This window comes from Nannospalax galili, unplaced genomic scaffold, assembly GCF_000622305.1.
Source record: "Nannospalax galili isolate Female #2095 unplaced genomic scaffold, S.galili_v1.0 scaffold101, whole genome shotgun sequence".
NCBI lineage: Eukaryota > Metazoa > Chordata > Mammalia > Rodentia > Spalacidae > Nannospalax > Nannospalax galili.
Window position 1 is genome coordinate 821,385 of NW_008345700.1, and position 19,030 is coordinate 840,414.

Here is a 19,030-nt window from a genome sequence, read left to right on the forward strand (position 1 = left end):
CTGGTCTACATAGTGAGTTCCAGGCCAGCTGGGGCTACAGGGAGACCCTCCCTTTTAAAAAAAAAAAAAAAAAAAAAAAAAAAAGCCAGAAAAGGATGCTATCAACAACAGGCAGCCTATCCAGACAGGCCACACTCAACAGGGGCTCAATAGGGGCTCATATTTCCACTGGCAGGGCCCATGATGGCAGTGCCCATGATGGCAGTGCCCATGATAGTAGAGCCCATGATGGCAGACATCAGCTGCCATCTCCAACATCCCCAAGACGGGGTTCCCTGCACTGTCCATTAGCTCTGTTGCCCTTGAGACTCAGAGATATCAATCACTTCAGTGAGCCAAGTGCCAGAACTGTGGCCTCCACAAGTTGCCCCCACCTAGCACATGGTGGGGCTCAAGTGGGCTGCACAAAAACCCAGACCGGCACCACAGCTACACCAGTGAAGGCACTGGATGTTTGATGACTTCTAATTTTATTGAAATTTAATTATTTGAAATTTTACTTTCAAAACTGACACTCAGTTCTGTTACTAGAAAATCTTGTTTGCCAGGTGTGGTAGCACACGCCTTTAGTCCCAGCACTCAGGAGGCAGAGGCAGGCGGATCTCTGTGAGTTCAAGACCAGCCTGCTCTACATAGTGAGTTCCAGACCAGCTGGGGCTAGAGGGAGACCCTGTCTCAAAAAGACCAAAAAAAAAAACAAAAAACTAAGAAAATCTTGTTGAAGAGCTTGGATGTGTGAACCGACTTTTCCAAGTGCAAATTTTATGTACTCTATAGATTCAAGCCAGTGAGATGCCTCAGTGGGTAAAAGCACTTGCCACACAAACCTGATGACCTGAATTTAACATTTTTTTTATTTATTATTTTTATTTTATGTGTATGCGTGTATTACCTGCATGTAGGTAAGTGCACCCGTGCCGTGCAATGCCTGCAGAGGTCAGAAGACAGCTTTGGATCCTCTGGAACTAGAGTTACGGACAGTTGTTAGCTGCCATGTGGGTGCTGGGACTTAATGTTCATTTAATGTTCAGTACCCACTATAATCCTAACACTCACTCCTACAGCAAAGATGGGAGGCAGAGACAGGAGTCTTGCCTAGAAGTTGCACAGTGGCAGATGCTGTAGAGAGACCCTGCCCCAAACAAGCTGGAAAGAAAAATTTGTACTCTGACCACCACATGCACAATAGGGCATGCACAAATACACACACACACACACACACACACACACACACACACACACCCCCCAAATAAATAAATAAATGCAAAAGCTTTTTTTTTTTTTTTTAGCTCCAGCTGTCCTGGAACTCACTATGTAGACCAGGCTGGCCCTGAACTCACAGAGATCCGCCTGCCTCTGCCTCCTGAGTGCTGGGATTAAGCAAAAGTATTTTTAAAACAGAATCTCAGTGGCTATTTTTTCAATGACAATGGACAGAAGGAGGATGCCACCATCCTTAGTCATCAGGAATGCAAATCAAAACCACAAGGAGACCCCTTCACGCTCACTAGAAGGGCTGTAGTTACAGAAACAAGTGTTCAGAAAGAGAACACTTGCCTCTCAGATTCACTGGGAAATGTAGAGTGGTTCAGCTGCTACATTAAGTAGCTTGGCAGTTCCTTACTACGTTAACTCCAGAAGCCACAGGTAGACACACATGAGCCTTTATGTGAGGTGCTGAAGAGATGGCTCAAAGGTTCGGAGTATTTTCTGCTCTTGCAGAGAACCTGGATTTGGTTCCCAGCCCCACATGGTGGCTCACAACTGTCAGTGGTTCCACTTCCAGATCTGACACTCTTTTATGGTCTCCTCAGACATTCACATGGTATACATATATGCATGCAGGTAAACATTCATGCACATAAAATAAAAATAGATAAATCTATCACTGGGTGTGGTGGTACACACCTTTAATCCCAGCACTCAGGAGGCAGAGGCAGGCAGATCTCTGTGAGTTCAAGGCCAGCCTGGTCTACATAGTGAGTTCCAGGACAGCTGGGGCTACAGGGAGACCATCTCAAAAAGACCAAAAAAAAAAGAAAAGAAACAGGAACAACAGAAAGAAAAGTCATGACCCATGGGGCTAAACAGAGCTGCCCTTGAGAAGTTTGCAGGGTGCCCTGAGTGGTTCCATCCTTGGCATGGGCAATGGAGTCATGTTTTGGCTCATTCCAAACTTGGGGCTGGGAGACAGCTCCGCCGGCTATTAAGAGCACTGGCTGCTCTTGCAGAAGATCCACTTTTGGTTCCCAGCATCCACATGGCAGCTAACAACTGTCCATAATTCCAGTTTCAGGGGATTTGATGCCTTCTTCTGACCTTCACAGACATTGCACAGCACAGGTGCACTTACATGCAGGCAATACGTATACATATAAAATAAAAAGATACGTATAAAATAAAAATAAGTAAAATGTATATTTAAAAAAAAACTTGTATGTGAATCTTTATGGCAGCATTATTCTTAATAGCCCTGCTCAGGTGACAAAAGGGAAGCTCTCAGGACCTCAGAACCATGTATGGTCTCGGGAGGGGCACTCAGCCTCCTTGTATCTACACCCCAACCAGGGAAATGTGTCCTGAAGGTAACAAATTCCCTTTCTCCTCTGCTGATGAAAAATGGACCCACTCACCAAGCTCAGGCAGGTGAATGAATGTGTACTGATAAATGTAAGACAGACTCCTTGAGAGGGTGGCCAGCAGGGTCATGTACCCCAACAGATCTGGTCTGTGTAGGTCAGTTTTGCATTACAAGTTTTATTTGGTTTGTGGTGATAATGGTGGTAGATTATGGGCCTGCCGATACACTGGCATCTGTCCAATACCCACCCAGCCCTCTGCTTCCACCCACAGTGCACTGTTTCCACAACACTACAGTGGGCAGTACCCTCCTCTGACCCCCAAGCGGACTCACCGGGCTAGCCTCACAAGCCCTGCGGGTGAGGTCATCTAAACTCTGGTTCTGCAGCTTTTCTGTGATGAGAGTGACCATGGTTGAGGCCCTTCCCAGGTCCACATCTATGGGCACTGAAGTTCCAGAACACCGGACATCAGCAGGCCCAAGCCATTGTCAAGTCTGAGCTAAATCTCAGGGTTATAGCTCTGACTTAGAGATGCTGACCCATTTCCATGGACTCTTCAGAGCTGAATGTCTCTGTAAAGAGAAACACCACATGACTGACTGTACACAGAACAGTTCAGTCCACGCTTCTGTTACATGCCGAGTCCTGTGTGCACAGATGTTTCTGACATCTCTCCCTGACAAATACCCTCCCACTTTTAAAACAATCATGCATGTTCCTTCCTCTAGTAACATATCTTCTGGAGGGAGACTAGAGAGTGAGGTGTGCCCTCCAAAGCCTCTCCTAAAGCAGCAAGAAAGGTCATGGCAGGCTCTGCTACAAAAGGACAAGGGCACGGTGGCGCATGCCTTCAGTCCCAGCACTTAGGAGGCAACAACTTTGGAAGCCCAGAAACTGACAGGAAATAGACCTCCAATCAGCAGTGAGAACCCCAACAGCAAGTTACTGGGTCCCACACACCAGGACTGCTCCTGCAGTTGAGTACAACATCCCACTACTCCAGCCCCTGAAGCTGGGGTTCCCTTTACAGAAGACACAGGGTAGAGTGCTGGGGCAAGCACAAAACTCTGCATCAGGTCTAGCCTCAGGCAAGGATAATACAAGCAAGGAGAGGGAGAGCGAGTCTCAGGCTTTGAGTTCTTCACTCCTAGAAGTGAGCAGCTAGGAACATACTGCCCACAGAGAAAGGCACCCAGCAAGGGGCTCTGAGTCCTTGCAGCTGTCACCCCACAGCTCCAATCCTCAGTGTCTCACTATGACTGTGAGCAGCCAAGGACATCTACGAGCTTAGAAAGCAAGAGTGGCTAAATCAGAGAGTGGGAAGACACATGGAGACAGTCAACAGGTAGGGCTGGCAGTAGAGCCCAGTAGGTCAACAGGTAGGGCTGGCAGTAGAGAACAGTAGTGAGAGCTTGCTTACAGTGCACAAGGCCCTGGGTTCCATCACAGCCCTGGATAAAATGAAGGAGGGCAAAGCATGCCAGGTGGTCAGCCCTGTTCTCAGCATGACAAGGCTCTGTGTCATGTAACAAATCAGAACACACTCCTCAAAAGGGGCATGCAGAAAAAAACAGAGCATAGTTCCTGAAAGGTGAGTCACCCAACTGAGCAACTTCAGGGCCTCCACAGTGAGCATCCACAACTAATAAAGCACCCTGGGGCACTGGCCCCTCCACCCACTGAGGCAGTCCAAAGGACAGCAACCCTTGGTGATGTTTGCCCTGAACACAGCAGGAATGAGGCACCTGTTAAAAGTCCAGACAGGGCTCATGACGGGGAAAAGGTGCATCCAATCCTAGGAATATGTCAGCAAAAGAAGTTAACAGATTGAAGAAGAAAAGATGAACATTTCCACAAATGCTGGAAAGATCTCGAACAGGCTCAACACCTAATTTTCATTCTTGAAAATATGTGCACATTGTGTCAACAGAGGCAACAAATGCTTCCTCTCTGACTCAAACACGAGGCACAAACGCCAGCATGTGACTGAACAGGGAAAGGCTGGACATTACAGGCATGGGGAGCAGGGTCACATGCCACCAGCACCACACTGAGCACCCATCGGCTAACATGAAGCCTGGCCTGGAGTTTCCATTAGCAGATATAAGGCACCAGTGGCCCAACCCAGGCAGACCCATGAGCACACTTCAACAAAAGGCGCCATTCATACATGGGGGCTGCTCCAGGCCAGGGGTACACCACACCTCCGAAACACTATTACTCTTTAGCTTATCTAGCCTGAAGTCTCATTCACCATGTCTTTAACATAGCTTGGTGTACTGGGCTCCAGCAGGTCCCACTGTCCTGGAAAGGAGTGACCACCACCTCTAACTCACACCAGAGAGAAGCAGCAGTCTGACGAGTCAATAATTGAGAAATCTGAGAAAAATGAGCCCACAAGAGAAGAAAAAGTTCTTCCTTACAGGACAGAGACAAGTGGCAACAGAAAGGAATAAAGTAAGTTTAAAATATACTAGTTCTGGGCTGGAGAGATGGTTCGGCGGTTAAGAGCACTGGCTGTTCTTGCTGAAGACCTGGGTTCGAATCCCAGCACCCACATGGCAGCTAACAACTGTCCATAAGCCCAGTTCCGGGGGATCTGATGCCCTCTTCCGTCCTCCGTGGGCACTTCATGACATGGGAACACACACATGCAGGCATAACACTCATATGCATAAAATAAAAAAATAAAAATTTAAGGGCTGTAGTGATGGCTCAGCGGTTAAGAACACTGGTTGTTCTTACAGAAGACCGGGGTTCAAATCCCAGCACCCACATGGCAGCTAATAACTATCCGTAACTCCAGTCCCAGAGGATCCAACAGCCTCTTCTGACCTCCGCGGGCATTGCACAACACAGGTGCACTTACGTACATGCAGGGTCTTCTTGCCTCCATGGGGACTGTACACATTGTACACTTACAGACACCCAGACAAAATACTCATACATAAATTAAAAAATTAATTAATTAATTTTTAAAAAGTTGGAAGGCAGATCAAGGCCAGCCTAGTCTACAAAGCAAAGTTCAAGGCCAGCCAGGGCTACTAAAAGAAGATCCTGTCTCCAAAAAACCAAAAACCAAACCAAACAAAAAGCAAACACCACATTACAAACATCCTACATACCAGCCTCAGGGAAAGATCATCTCTGAATGACAACCAAGTACACAGTGAGAGTCGGAACATCTAGTCTCCAAGTATCTTCCCACAAGACACGACTTACAAAGGAAAATGACAGACACTAGACTGAACCACAAAAATAACAGCCAATGGCAGGGCATATGGACACGTCAAGACTCCTAAGGAGACACCAAGAAGGTCACAGCCCACTGTGGGACTCCAGACCGAAATACAGAACCTCAATTTAGTCAGGCAAACCAGAGAGGCAAACTACAAAATAACTGGCCCCTTCAGAAGTGTTGGGTCATGGAAGAACAGTGTAAGACCCCCACCCAGGCCAATAGCACCAACTACAACAATGACCCTCCAAAGGACAACACCCAAAGTTGCTAGATGGAAATCCTGCATCATTTTCCTGATTTCATCAGCACCCTCTAAAAGGTGAGGGGTGGTATCTGGAGGGTCTACATGCTGTTAAATAGGGGAATGGGCAAACTGTGGAACTGTCATCTTCTGTCATAACTACAGATGTTTAAAACTGGAACAGTCTGCTGACAAAGAGCCTGCTGGGTACCATGTTGGGGAAGGAGTCTGCACAGCACAAAGCACAAGGACACGCCATATCAAAGCAGCCTGAAGGACCCAGCAGGCTCAAGTTCCATCCTTAGCACTATAAAACAAAGCAGTTCATCACTTTGGAAAGGACTAGGCAGGTGCTAAGAGCCTTTCCTGAACAGACTCTATCTCCAGATAAGGTCACCTCACAGACCCTGGGGTTAGGGCTTGAATATAGCTTTGGGGGATATGATTCAACTTCACAATGCCAAACATTTCCCTTTACAGGAGACAGAGGCAGGCGGATCTCTGTGAGTTCAAGGCCAGCCTGGTCTACAGAGTGAGTGCCAGACCAGCTGGGGCTACAGGAAGACCCTGTATCAAAAAAGACCAATAATAATAAATAATGATAATGATAATAATAATAATAATAATAATAAAAAGTGCATAGGAGTAAAAGTCAGTTCATGTAATCCATCACACTGACAAGCTAAAGAAGAAAAATTGCATTTTTGGATCAAAAGATGCCAAAAAGCACTTGACAAAATGCAACAACCTATTCATGATTAAAAAAACAAACAAGCCGGGCATGGTAGTGCACACCTTTAGTCCCAGCACTCAGGAGGCAGAGACAGGCTCTGTGAGTTCAAGGCCAGCCTGGTCTACATAGCGAGTTCCAGGACAGCTGGGGCTACAGGGAGACCCTGTCTCAAAGAGACAAAAAACAAAACAAAACAGCAAACAGGACTAGAATAAGACCAACGGCCAGGGTAGCTCACTGATAGAATACCTACCTGCCTAGCGTGTGCAAAAACCCGAGTTCCATCCCACCCCCAGCACTGTAAAAAGAGAGAGAGAGAGAGAGAGGGAGTAGAGGGTTAGAGGGGATACTGTTTGGATGCTCCCCTCCACAGCTTACCACTTAGCTTCTAGCACGTGAGGAAACATCCCCGCCTTTCCACCACAAGAGGACAAGGACTTCCCCTCCCTTCTCTCTATGAGAACAAGGCCTTCCCTCTCCTACCACCTAAGGGTACAGCCTCCATCCATCTCACCATGTAAGAACAAGGCCTTGCCCCTCCCCCTCCTATTCCATGAGGACATGGCTTCCCCTCTCTTGCACCAGAGGATACTGCCTTCCTCCTCCATCACACCAGGCGAGAACATGGGACTTCTCCCTCCTTCCCTCCCACATTAAGAGCAAGGCCTTCTCCCTTCTCTGTCGACTCCCTCTCTAGCACCAGATAAGCACAGCATCTTCTTCCCTCCACCACACCCCTTGAGAACTTGGCCTCACCCTTCCCCCGATATTAAGGACACAGCCTTCCTTCTCCCTGACATCTACCATATGAGGGCACAGCCGCCTTCCTCCTCCGACACAAGAATACGGCCTCCCTCTTTCCTGCCAGGTGAAGACACAAGCCTTCTTCCCTTCCCTTCCCTTCCCTTCCAAAGGATGCAGTTTCAAGGCCACATCTTGGGGACATGGTCTGACCCTGCTGGCTCCTTTATTTTGGACTTCCCAGGCTCCAGAATTAAGAAGACAATTTTTATTCTACAATTACCCAGTCTGATATGATCATAGTTTGGTTTCATTCGTGGCTAATTACCTAAGTGATTACAATAACGCTGGAACAGGTTCAGCCTCAGAAATAGGCCCTAGAAGGCAGTCCTCCTCTGTGACCTACCGTCCTTAACCTGCTGAGTTCTTTTCTTCAGGCAGGGCATAAAAACTCTAATAGTAAACTCCCCTCAGATGATGCCTTGTCTGATCACAGATGACAAGATCTCCCCTTGGGAACACATCTTGCCCCATATGTTCAAGGACAGCATGTTCAAGAATCTGAGCAACTGCCATCAAGACTACATAAGGTCACTGCCTTTATGTCCAAACACAGTCAGCACCGTTGTCACTCCTTCAGTCAGTCCTATGCAATAAAGTCTCCACAAAATCCAAGAGGACAGGGCTGGAGAGATGGCTCAGCAGTTAAGAGCACTGACTGCTCTTGCAGAGGACCCAGGTTCGATTCCCAGCACCCACATGGTGGCTAAGAACCTTAATTCCAGTTCCAGGGGAATCTGAAGCCCTCTTCTGACCAATGCACAACATGGGTACACTCACATACATGCAGGCAGTATATACTCATACACATAAAATAAAAATATAAAAAATTTTAAAAATTAAAAAAAACAAAAAACCAAGAGGACAGGAGCAGGGAGCTTCTGGACATCTGAGCGCCCAAAGCTCCAAGGACCACAAACAAGAATTCGGCCACGTGCCAGGAGTACACCATACCCGCTCCACAGGGAGGAAAGGTCCTGCATTCAGGACCCTTCTAGACCTCACCCTGGGTACCTCTTCAACTGGCTGTTTTGTATCACTAGTAAGTTTGAGTACAGTATCTCCCTGAGTTCCGTGAGCTAGTCCAGAAAATGATAATCAAGTCTGGGAAGGAGGGTGTGAGAACCTCAATTTGTAGACACTCAGTCCTAAGTTTGAGGCCCAGACTTGTAACAGGGTCTGAAGCAGGGGCAGTCCTGGGGACAGATCCCTCAATCTGCCAGAGCTGAGGTGGCCTCCATGCAGATGTGTCAGAACTAAATTGGATTGAGGGGTACCCAGATGATGTCCATTGCAGAACTGATGGCTTGCTTGTTGGAAAGACTCCCCCACACTTTTTAAGGTCACGGAAGCCTTCTGTGTCAACTGCTGTAGTATGAGAATGGAGAAAGAAACACAATTTTTCTAACCACCCAGTGTCAATTTTTGTTACAATAGCAAAAATGGACTAAGAGAACTTCCTTGACCTGAAAAATATCTACAAAAAAACCAACAGCTAAGAGGGCTAGAGAAATGGCTCAGGGGTTAAAAGCACATACTACTCTTCAGAGGACCCAGGTTCAAGTGCCCAGCACCCACATCAGAGGGCTCACAACTGCCTCTAACTCTAGTTCCAGAGTTATTTGTCATCCTTTTCTCACCCCCATCCAAACCACAAGCAGGCACACACACATACACATAAATTAAAAAGTAAATAGCTGGGCATGGTGGCACAAGGCCTTTTACACAAGCACTCAGGAGGCAGAGGCAGGAGGATCTCTGTGAGATTGAGGCCAGCCTGGTCTACATGGCAAATTCTAGGCCAGCTGGGGGTTCAGAAAGACCAAAAACTAAAGAAGAAATAAAAATAATTATTTTTTAAAGCCAGGGTGGTGGCACATGCCTTTCATTCTAGAACTTGAAAGGCAGGCAGACCCTCGTAGATTCTGTGAGTTTAAGACTTGCTGGTCTACACAGCAAGTTCAGGGGGCTACACTGTGAGACCCTATCTCAAAAACAACAAATACCCAAAAGCTAATACCTAAGTGACAGCAGCTTGGCCACTGAGACGGGGAGCAAAACAAGGATGACCTTTACCCTCATCATTCAACATCATGCTACAAGTTCTAGCTATACTAATAAGAAAAGTGAAAGGTCTAGAACTTACATGATAATTCAAAATCTGAAGGAATTAACAAAGTCATTCTGGAAAGATAAGCCATGACGGTTACGACTGTAGGCGTTAATACACAAAAGTAAACCATTTTCCTACACACTAGCAAGGAGCAAGTGGAAGCTGAGATTTGAAAGGCCAGGGGCTACTGATGGCTCAGCAGTTAAGAGCACCAGCTGCCCCTGCAGAGGACCTGGGTCCAGTTCCAGCACCCACATGGAGGCTAATAACTGATTAACTCCAGTTCCAGGGGACCCAACACGCTCTTCTGACCCCTGTAGACACTGCATGCATGTGGTGCACCTACGTACATGTAGTCAAAAAAGCCATACATATAAAAACCCAAGGCCATTCATATCCACACCCCAAAAAATGACCAACAAACAAATCTAACAAAACAAACTAGATCTATAAGAGAAAAACTATAAAACTCTGATGAAAAGAATCAAGGAACCGCTAAAAAATGAGAGGTAGTCCACGTCCATGCACAAGAAGACTCAATATTGTCAAGATGCCGACTGTCCCAATTTGGTCTATACAAGCAATGCAATCCCAATTTTCTTAGTCCATTCAAGATACTATAACAAATTCCCATAGCCATACTTGAGGCTACAAAGCCAAAGAGAAACTCAATGACAGATGTGGTGCCAGGCCAGGACCTCCTTTCTGGAGCTAGAGGGCCATCTTTTCTGTGTCTTCACATAGTGGAAGCTCCCTGGGGTCTGTTTTCTAGAGACACTAATCCCAATCCAAAGGGTACCACCCTCATGATCTAAATGTCTCCTAAAACTCCACCTTCAAATCCTACCTCACTGTGGATTAGGTTTCAACACCTGAACAAGCACATAAACATCAGTCTGTAGCCCAAATCAAAACCCCACAGAAGGTCAGGCATGGTGGCACACACCTCTAGTTTGAGTGCTGCAGAGGCAGGCAGGTATCTGTGAATTTGAGGCCAGTCTTAAAAAACAAAACAAAACAAAACAAAACAAAAGCATAAGGCATGAAAGAAAAGGCAAAATAAAAAAAGGTTAAGTTGGCTATAATTAGAATTTTAAAAGTTATGCTATGTAAAAGATATGGTCAAAAGAATGAAAAGGGGCTGGAGAGCTGGCTCAGAGGTTCAGAGCACCGGCTGCTCTTGCAGAGGACCCAGGTTCAGTTCCCAGCACCAACATGGTGACTAACATGGTATCTGTAACTCTAATTACAGGAAAATCCGATGCCCTCTTTTGATCTCTACAGGCCTTGTATGACACAGGTTCACTTACATACATGCACGCAGGCAACATACCCATACATATACAATTTAAAAATAAAAATAAAATTCTAAAAAAGAATGAAAAGACAGACATAGACTATGAGAAAATATTTGCAAAACATTCCTGATAAAGGACTATCACCCATCCCAGTGCTTGAGTGGCAGAAGCAGGTGGCTCTCTGTGAATTTGAGGCCAGCCCGGTCTACATAGCAAGTTCCAGGCCAGCTGGGGCTACAGAGAAACCCTGTCTCAAAAAACTGGAAAAAAGTACACACACACACACACACACACAGAACTTTAAAAACTCAACAGTGGGGCTGGAGAGATGGCTCTCAGCAGTTAAGAACACTGGTTGTTCTTGCAGAAGACCCGGGTTCAAATCCCAGCACCCCATGGCATCTAACAACTGTCCGTAATTCCAGTTCCAGGGGATCCGACAGCCTCTTCTGACCTCCGTGGGCAGTGCACGACATGGATGCACTTACCTACATGCAGGCAATCATGCATACACATAAAATAAAAATAATAAAATAAGCCAGGCGTGGTGGCACATGCCTTTAATCCCAGCACTCGGGAGGCAGAGGCAGGTGGATCTCTGTGAGTTCAAGGCCAGCCTGGTCTACATAGTGAGTTCCAGGACAGCTGGGGCTACAGGGAGACCCTGTCTCAAAAAGATCAAAATAAAATAAAATATTAAAAAAAGAAAAAACTCAACACTAAGAGAAAATAAACAGACTGCATTCCCCACCAAGACTAACAAATGGACCACACTCCAGCGGCCACCTCACCAGAGGCACACAGACGGCATACAAGACTAACAAATGGACCACACTCCAGCGGCCACCTCACCAGAGGCACACAGACGGCGTACAAGCATAGGGAAGAATGTTCTACATTCAGGGTCATCAGGGAATGCAAATTAAAACAGCAGAGCTGGCCCTAGGGGTACACACCTGTGTTCTACCTCAGAGGCTGAGGCAGAAAGAGCTTGAGTTTGAGGCCAGCCTAGGTTACTTAGTGAAGCCATCTCAAAAAATAAATAAAAAAAAACAACACTGAGCTACCACTACACTTAAAACCAGAATGGCCACTGTCCACAACACTGATGACACTGAATGCGGAGAGACTTGTGGGACAAGAACTCTTGCTCACTGAGTTGACTGTGGTAAGCAGCATCCTACAAAATTAACACTCTTACAACCCCAAAATCATGCTTTTTGGCATTTAACCAAAATAACTGAAAACATTCATGCAAAAAACCCACATGCAGACATTTACAACTTTAGTCACAACAGTCAAGATGTCCTTCAGTATATGAGTGGATAAACTGCGGTCCATCCAGAAGATGGGGTATTATTCCACACTAAAAAGAAATGCAGAAGCAGGCTGGAGAGATGGCTCAGTGGTTAAGAGTGCATACTGCTCTTGCACAGGACCCAAGTTTAGTTCCCAGAACCTATGTTGGGCAGTTTACAACAGCCTGTAATTCCAGCTCCAGGGACTCCAACCAGGGGATCTGACACCATTTCTGTACTCTGTGACCACTTTATCTCACATGTACACATCCACACAGACACAGACAAACAAAACAAACAAAACAAAAAGTATCAAGCCAAAAAAAGACAAGAAATTAAAGAAACCGATCTGCGAAGACTGCTTAGTGTATGACGTTTTACGTCAAGTTAGTGAAAAAATGGGCAGTGGCCAGTGGTTGAAAGAGCATGAACAGGTGGATTTCAGCACAGAGCTGATTTCAGGACACTGAAATTACTCTGCATGGCACTATAATGCTAGATTCACGTCACTATACATTTGTCAAAATTCAAAAGGTTCAGGGGCTAGAGACATGACTCAGTGGTTAAGAGCACTGGCTACTCTTGTAGAGGACCCAAGTTTGTTTCCCAGAATCCACATGGCAGCTAACAACCCTCTGAACTCTAGTTCCAGGAAATCCGATGCCCTCTTCTGACCTCCTCAGGCATTGCATGACACAGGTGCACTTACATACATGCAGGAAATACACTCACATACATAAAAATATAAGTAAAATTTTTAAAAACTCAAAAGGTTCAGCATCAAGAGAGAACAGTAGTCCAGTATGGACTTTGGGTGATATGTGAAATGCAGAATCTATAACAAATATGCCACTCTGATGGGGCTGGACTGTTGATAACTAGAGAGGCTGTGCATGAGAAGGGCTCAATGTGCTGTGAACCTAAAGCTGTTCTCAAAAATAAAGTATTACTAGACATGGTGGTGCACACCTGTAATCCAGCACCGGGGAGGCAGGGGCAGGAGAGTCACAATTTTCAGGACAGCCTAGGCTATATAGGGAAACCTTGTCTCAAAAACGTATTAGTTTTGAGGAAGAGCCTCCCTATATAAACCAGGCTAGCCCCAACCTCTCAATCCTCCTTCCTTGACTTCTCTAGTGCAGAATTATGAGTACGCACCACATCTAGCTACCTGCATGTTAAAAAATGTTATGTTGCAGGTGTGATGGCACATACCTTTAATCCCAGCACTCGGGAGGCAGAGGCAGGCGGATCTCTGTGAGTTCAAGGCCTGGTCTACATAGTGAGTTCCAGGAGAGCTGGGGCTACAGAGAGACCCTGTCTCAAAAAGACAAAAACAAACAAACAAAAAAAACAAAAAACAAATGGTGGTGCATGCTTTTAATCCCAGCAGAGGCAGAGAAAAGAGGATCTTTGTGAGTTCAAGGACAGCCTGGTCTACATATCAAGTTCCAGGCCAGCTGAACCTACAGGGAGACCCTGTCTCAAAAGACCAAAAAAAAAAACTTATGTGAGCTTTGCCTGCATGTATGTAGGTATACCCACAGGTGCGATGCATGCAGAGGTCAGAAGAGGGCACAAGATCCCTTGGAACTGGAGTTTTTGAAGGTTATTAGCTGCCATGTGGGTGTTGGGAACAGAACTTGGGTCCTCTACAAGAGCAACCAGTGTTCTTAACAGCTGACCCATCTCTTCTGCCCCTATGTGCATTGTTTTTGGGGGGGTCTTTTTGAGACAGGGTCTCCCTGTAGCCCCAGCTGTCCTGGAACTCACTACAAGGACCAGGCTGGCCTTGAACTCACAGAGATCCACCTGCCTCTGCCTCCTGAGTGATAGGACTAAAGGCATGCGCCACCACGCCCGGCCTGTGCATTCTTTTATAAGTGCACAGAATCCATTCTTGGAGTGTCACCTTTGCAACCCAATAAAAGAACCATGAATTTTAAAATGGAAATTATCAGTTACCACTCTACTGTGAGTCCAGACTGCACATCACAACATGGAAGAGGATAAAGAGCACATGTAATCTTCTTCTAAGATAATGGGCAATAGCTCTGCTCAGCTGGGTGGAAGGTGCTGACTAGTGAGGCCTCAAGGAGTCAAGTTAAATACACATGAAAGTACCTGAGGTCCCAGAACATGTTTAAATTACTATAACTTTTAACAAATCCGAAAAAAATTGTGAAAGTCAATTTTCCTTTGAGAAAACGTCACTAGAGAAAGTACTGAAGGGATTCATTTTTTTCATTACTATTAATTTTTAAAAATATTTTAATTTTATATGTACGAGTGTATTGCCTGCATGTGAGTGCACCTGTGTCGTTCAATGCCAGAGGTCAGAAGAGGGCTCCCTGGAACTGGAGTTAAGGACAGTTCGTAGCCACCATGTGGGTGCTGGAAATAGAACCCAGGTCCTCTGCAAGAGCAGTCAGTGCTCTTAACCACTGAGCCATCTCTCTAGCCCATTATTATTAATTTTTACGTAAGCAAAAAAGTAATGGATTTCATGTCATTAAAAAAATTGGGGGGCTGGAAAGATGGCTCAGCAGTTAAGAACAGTGGTTGTTCTTGCAGAAGACCCGGGTTCGAATCCCAGCACCCACATGGCAGCTAACAACTGTCTGTAACTCCAGTTTCAGAGGATCCGACAGCCTCTTCTGTCCTCCGTGGGCACTGCATGACATGGGTGCACTTACCTACATGCAGGCAATACACGCATACACATAAAATAAAAATAAAATTTTTTTAACTGGGGGGGAGGGGCTGAAGAGATGGCTCAGATGATGGATGCTCTTGCAGAGAACCTGGGTTCAATTCCCAGCACCCGCATGGTGACTAACAACCATCCATAACTCCAGTTCCAGGGGATCCAACATCCTCTTCTGACCTCTGAGGGCACTGCACAACACAAGTGCACCTACCTACATGCAGGCATTACACTCATACACATGAATTAAAAATAATAAAAATTTTAAAATGTGCCGGGCTTGGTAGCACATGCCTTTAATCCAGCACTCGGGAGGCAGGTGGATCTCTTTGAGTTCAAGGCCAGCCTGGTCTACAAAGTGAGTTTCAGGCCAGCTGGGGCTACTGAGAGACCCTGTCTCAAAAAAGACCAAAAAAAAAAAAAAATTTTATTTAAAGTATAAAAACTTTTTAAAAAATTTCTGGTCAGGTGTGGTGGCACACACCTTTAATTCTAGCACTTTGGAGGCAGAGGCAGGTGGATCTCTGTGAGTTCAAGGCTAGCCTGGTCTACATAGTGAGTTCCAGGCCAGCTAAGGCGTTTAGGCCAGCTGGGGCTACAAGGGAGACCCTACCTCAAAAAGACAAAAAATAAATAAATAAATAAATAAATAAATAAATAAGGATTATTTGGCATTTTTTCTGTCTTAAACAATTTCATAACAACAATTGTCTTTCCTGTGGCTGTCAAATCCAACCAAAGTGAAAGAAAAGTTTAAGACCATCCAAGGGACAGGACTGTTACCATGGCTCCAATCTCAGGCATACACTGCCACCCCAGAAGGAAAGTTCCAGAACTAAGATCCAGGTTCCAGGGACAGAGAGTAGAATCACTTATCAAGCCATGGGAAGAGACAGGCCAGCTATGCCTACACAAAGGGGGCTAAGGGAACAATGGCACTGGAATGGGGAAGGAGAGCCACGTGAATGACCACAAACAGTCTGCACTAACCAGCCCAATGTAAAGAAGCCATTGATTCTAAGCAATTCAAGTTTATTTTGGAGCAATATTGAGAATTTCAAAAACAAAACCATTCCCAGTCCTTCTCCTTTCAGAGCTAGAAGCTGAACTTCCCTTCAGACACCCACTTTTATCAGAGACACAGATGACCATAGTGTTTGAAGCAGCAGCATCAGGAAGCACCAAATTTCTTAAATAGTATGAAACTAAAGTACTCTTAAAGTCAAACTATTCAATCTTTAAAATTCTCAGGGCTGAGAGGTTATCATAAACAAAGTCATGGGTCCTCTGAGTCCTAAAAAAAGAAAAAAAAAAATTTCAGGAGGTGGGGTGGAGGGGTAGGGGGTGGCTCCAGCAGTAAAGAGGATGCCTAGTGTATGACAGGCCCAGAGGTAGAACCCCAGTACCAGGAAAAACAAAATTCTATAGAAGTTTAGGTTCATACTTAAGAGATACCCAAAGATGAAATACCTTTTTTTTTTGGTCTTTTTGAGACAGGGTCTCCCTATAGCCTCAGCTGTCCTGGAACTCACTATGTAGACCAGGCTGGCCTCGAACTCACAGAGATCCACCCGCCTCTGCCTCCTAAGTGCTGGGCTTAAAAAGGCGAGCGCCACCACACCCCGCCAAAGATGAAATACTTTTAAATAAAACAATTCAACTGTCAATTTAATATAAAGTGATACATTTCAGATCTGTCCTTAAGACTAGGGTAAAATAAAGCCCAACCTACAAAGCAAGGCAGCAGCCAATCAGGAGAGGTAAAACACACTGTACATCCAACATGCCATGCTCCTCACAGGAAGCCTTGAAGAGACTTACACACCCTCCAATCTAGCAAGAGGAATACAGTCCGAGGCACCTTCCACAGGTTGCTGGGGAGGATCTGCTCTTGGGACTCAAGGGACCATCATATCTCCCCACACTTTCTGCTTCTCTCTGGGTACAAAATGACAATCACTGAGTCCCACCCAGTAAGAGCCATGGCGCATGGCGACCACAGGTCCCAAAGGTGACATGCAGTTTCAACAAGTGGCAGCATGCAGCAGGCCCAGCCGGCAGGCCCCACCACCCAGCATACAGGAAGGACTACACTCCAGGGGCCTGGCAGGTGGGGATGGGGTCCCAGGATGCACGACCACTTTGGGGAGCTGGGGCCCCAGAACACTAGGAGAGTGCTGAGGTCGTGGGACACTAAAAAGGATGGGGGTCGCAGGACACGTGGGGGAATCCTTAGGGTGCTGAGGCCCTGAGACAAGAGGAGGGTGCTGGGACCCGGGGAACAGGGGGGATGCGACGGTGCTGAGGCCCCGGGACACGAGGGTGCAGGGGCCCAGGGGACCTAGGGGTGCTGAGGCCCTGGGACACGTAGAGGGTGCTGGGATGCCGGGGCGTGTCGGGGGGAACCGTAGGGTGCTGGGACCCAGGGGTGAGTAGTGCGGGGCTTAGGGTGCTGAAGCCTCGGGACACGAGCAGGGTGCTGGGCCCCGGGGTGCGTGGGGACCTTGGGCGGCGCTGGCCGGACGTGCGGAGGCTCAGGTGCTGACCGCGCGGGGACGCGGCGATCCGGCGGCCCAGGCTCCTGGAGGCCCTTGGCGGTGTGCGGGCGGGCGCCGGGCTCCTACCTGCGGCCGGGCGGAGGCCCGGGTAGGGCGGGGCGCCAGCCGCGCTCCTCACACCGGGACTAAGCCCCCGAGACCCCAGCGGAACAAAACCGCGGCCCAGGCCCCGCCCCCTCCGGCCGTCCTCATTGGCCACCGCCGGGAATCCGGACCGCGGAGCGTAGTCGCTCCTCAGCCAGTGGGCGGGGGCGACTCTTGTGGGCGGGGCGGCGCCGGCGCAGAACCGCTGGTGGGCGGGACCCCGGGTCGCCCCTCCCAGTCTCCCGCGGCCGCAGGCGCGACGTTGGCCCGCCCCCTGCAAGAGTGCCGTCCCCTAGAGCGCGATGGCGTGCGCTTGGCGTGACGTCAGAGTCCCGGGTCGCGAAGGCGGGCGGCGGCGACCTGGGGCGGTGGCCGCTCCTGGGCCCAGACGTCGGCTTCGTGCCCTTTTCTCGTTGTGTCCTTGGGAGGTCTCACTGTGTAGGGCCGAGCTCTGGGCGCGGAGGTGGGGAACTGCCCCGGGTCCCCACCGCATGTTTGCTGCAGGCCGGGGACTCCAAGGGAGCGGCAGGAAGATGCTCCCCGCCCGGAGGGGCCCTTAGGGCTGCAGGGCCTTCAGGACCCTGGGGTCCAGAGACACCCCCCACAACTGGATCCCCATGAGCTTGTCCTGGGGCACCAAGAGCACACAAAACCGGTCCTCGGTGGTTCAGGGACGGAAGGACGGGGGCAAGGCTGGGGTGGAGCGCTTCCCACTGTACAGGAGGCCCGGAAAAAAAGGAAAGAAATGTTTATATGGCTGGTCATGATGTGATGGTGCACATCTGTAATGGCAGGTACTGTAATCTCAGTATTTGGAAGGCAAGTTAGATGTATAGAGACCCCGTCCCCCGCAAAAAAAACAAAACCATAAAAGCTGCAGGGTGAGGTATTGAGATGGGAGTTGCAGGGCATTCCTGGGGCTGGATATTAGCACCAGGTGGGTCCAGTAAGTTCAATCCTGTTCAAGCTCGGAGGCCGAGCTAGTAGCTGTCAGATGGTACTGTAAAGAATGTCCTCACCTGCCAGAGGGCCAGGACAGTCCTTTAATTCCCCTCCCAGTTTCTTGAGGACAGGGGGCATGTGACCTGGACCAGAGCAGGCAGGGGCCAGATGGGGACTAAGACACCTGGGAGACACCTGCTCTGCCCAGAATGGCCCTTCCAGCCCCCACCAACCTCCCTGGGCAGATCTGGACCCATGGTGACCTCAAATCACCATGGTTGCCTTGTGTTGCCCAAGCCCTGTAGCTGATTAAGTTACAATCGCCAACCCACTTGGTTCTATTTGGGTAATTACTAGACTTTCAGGGATCCAGAGTCTGCCCTTTTTAGGGTAATGCTTGCTCAGTTCGATGAATTCATATAAAACCAAAAG

General features: G+C 47.7%; 1 protein-coding gene across 7 annotated transcripts in view; it reads right to left on the reverse strand.

Moving 5' to 3' along the window:
• Positions 1 to 17,777, reverse strand: part of Fam53a (family with sequence similarity 53 member A) — a 28,584-nt gene extending 10,807 nt beyond the window's left edge. Inside the window, exons 1-3 of one of the 7 annotated variants that reach the window (XM_008841819.3) lie at positions 17,639 to 17,769; positions 16,840 to 16,952; positions 2,915 to 3,154 (exon numbers count right to left, since the gene is read on the reverse strand). In XM_008841819.3, the coding sequence (XP_008840041.1) occupies positions 2,915 to 2,992 (78 nt within the window). In that variant the 5' untranslated portion in view covers positions 2,993 to 3,154; positions 16,840 to 16,952; positions 17,639 to 17,769. Of the gene's footprint in view, positions 1 to 2,914; positions 3,155 to 16,835; positions 16,953 to 17,517 lie in introns of all 7 variants that reach the window. The other 6 variants (XM_029567711.1, XM_008841820.3, XM_029567709.1 and 3 more) reach the window with 6 other exon arrangements.
• Positions 17,778 to 19,030: the final 1,253 nt, after the last annotated feature.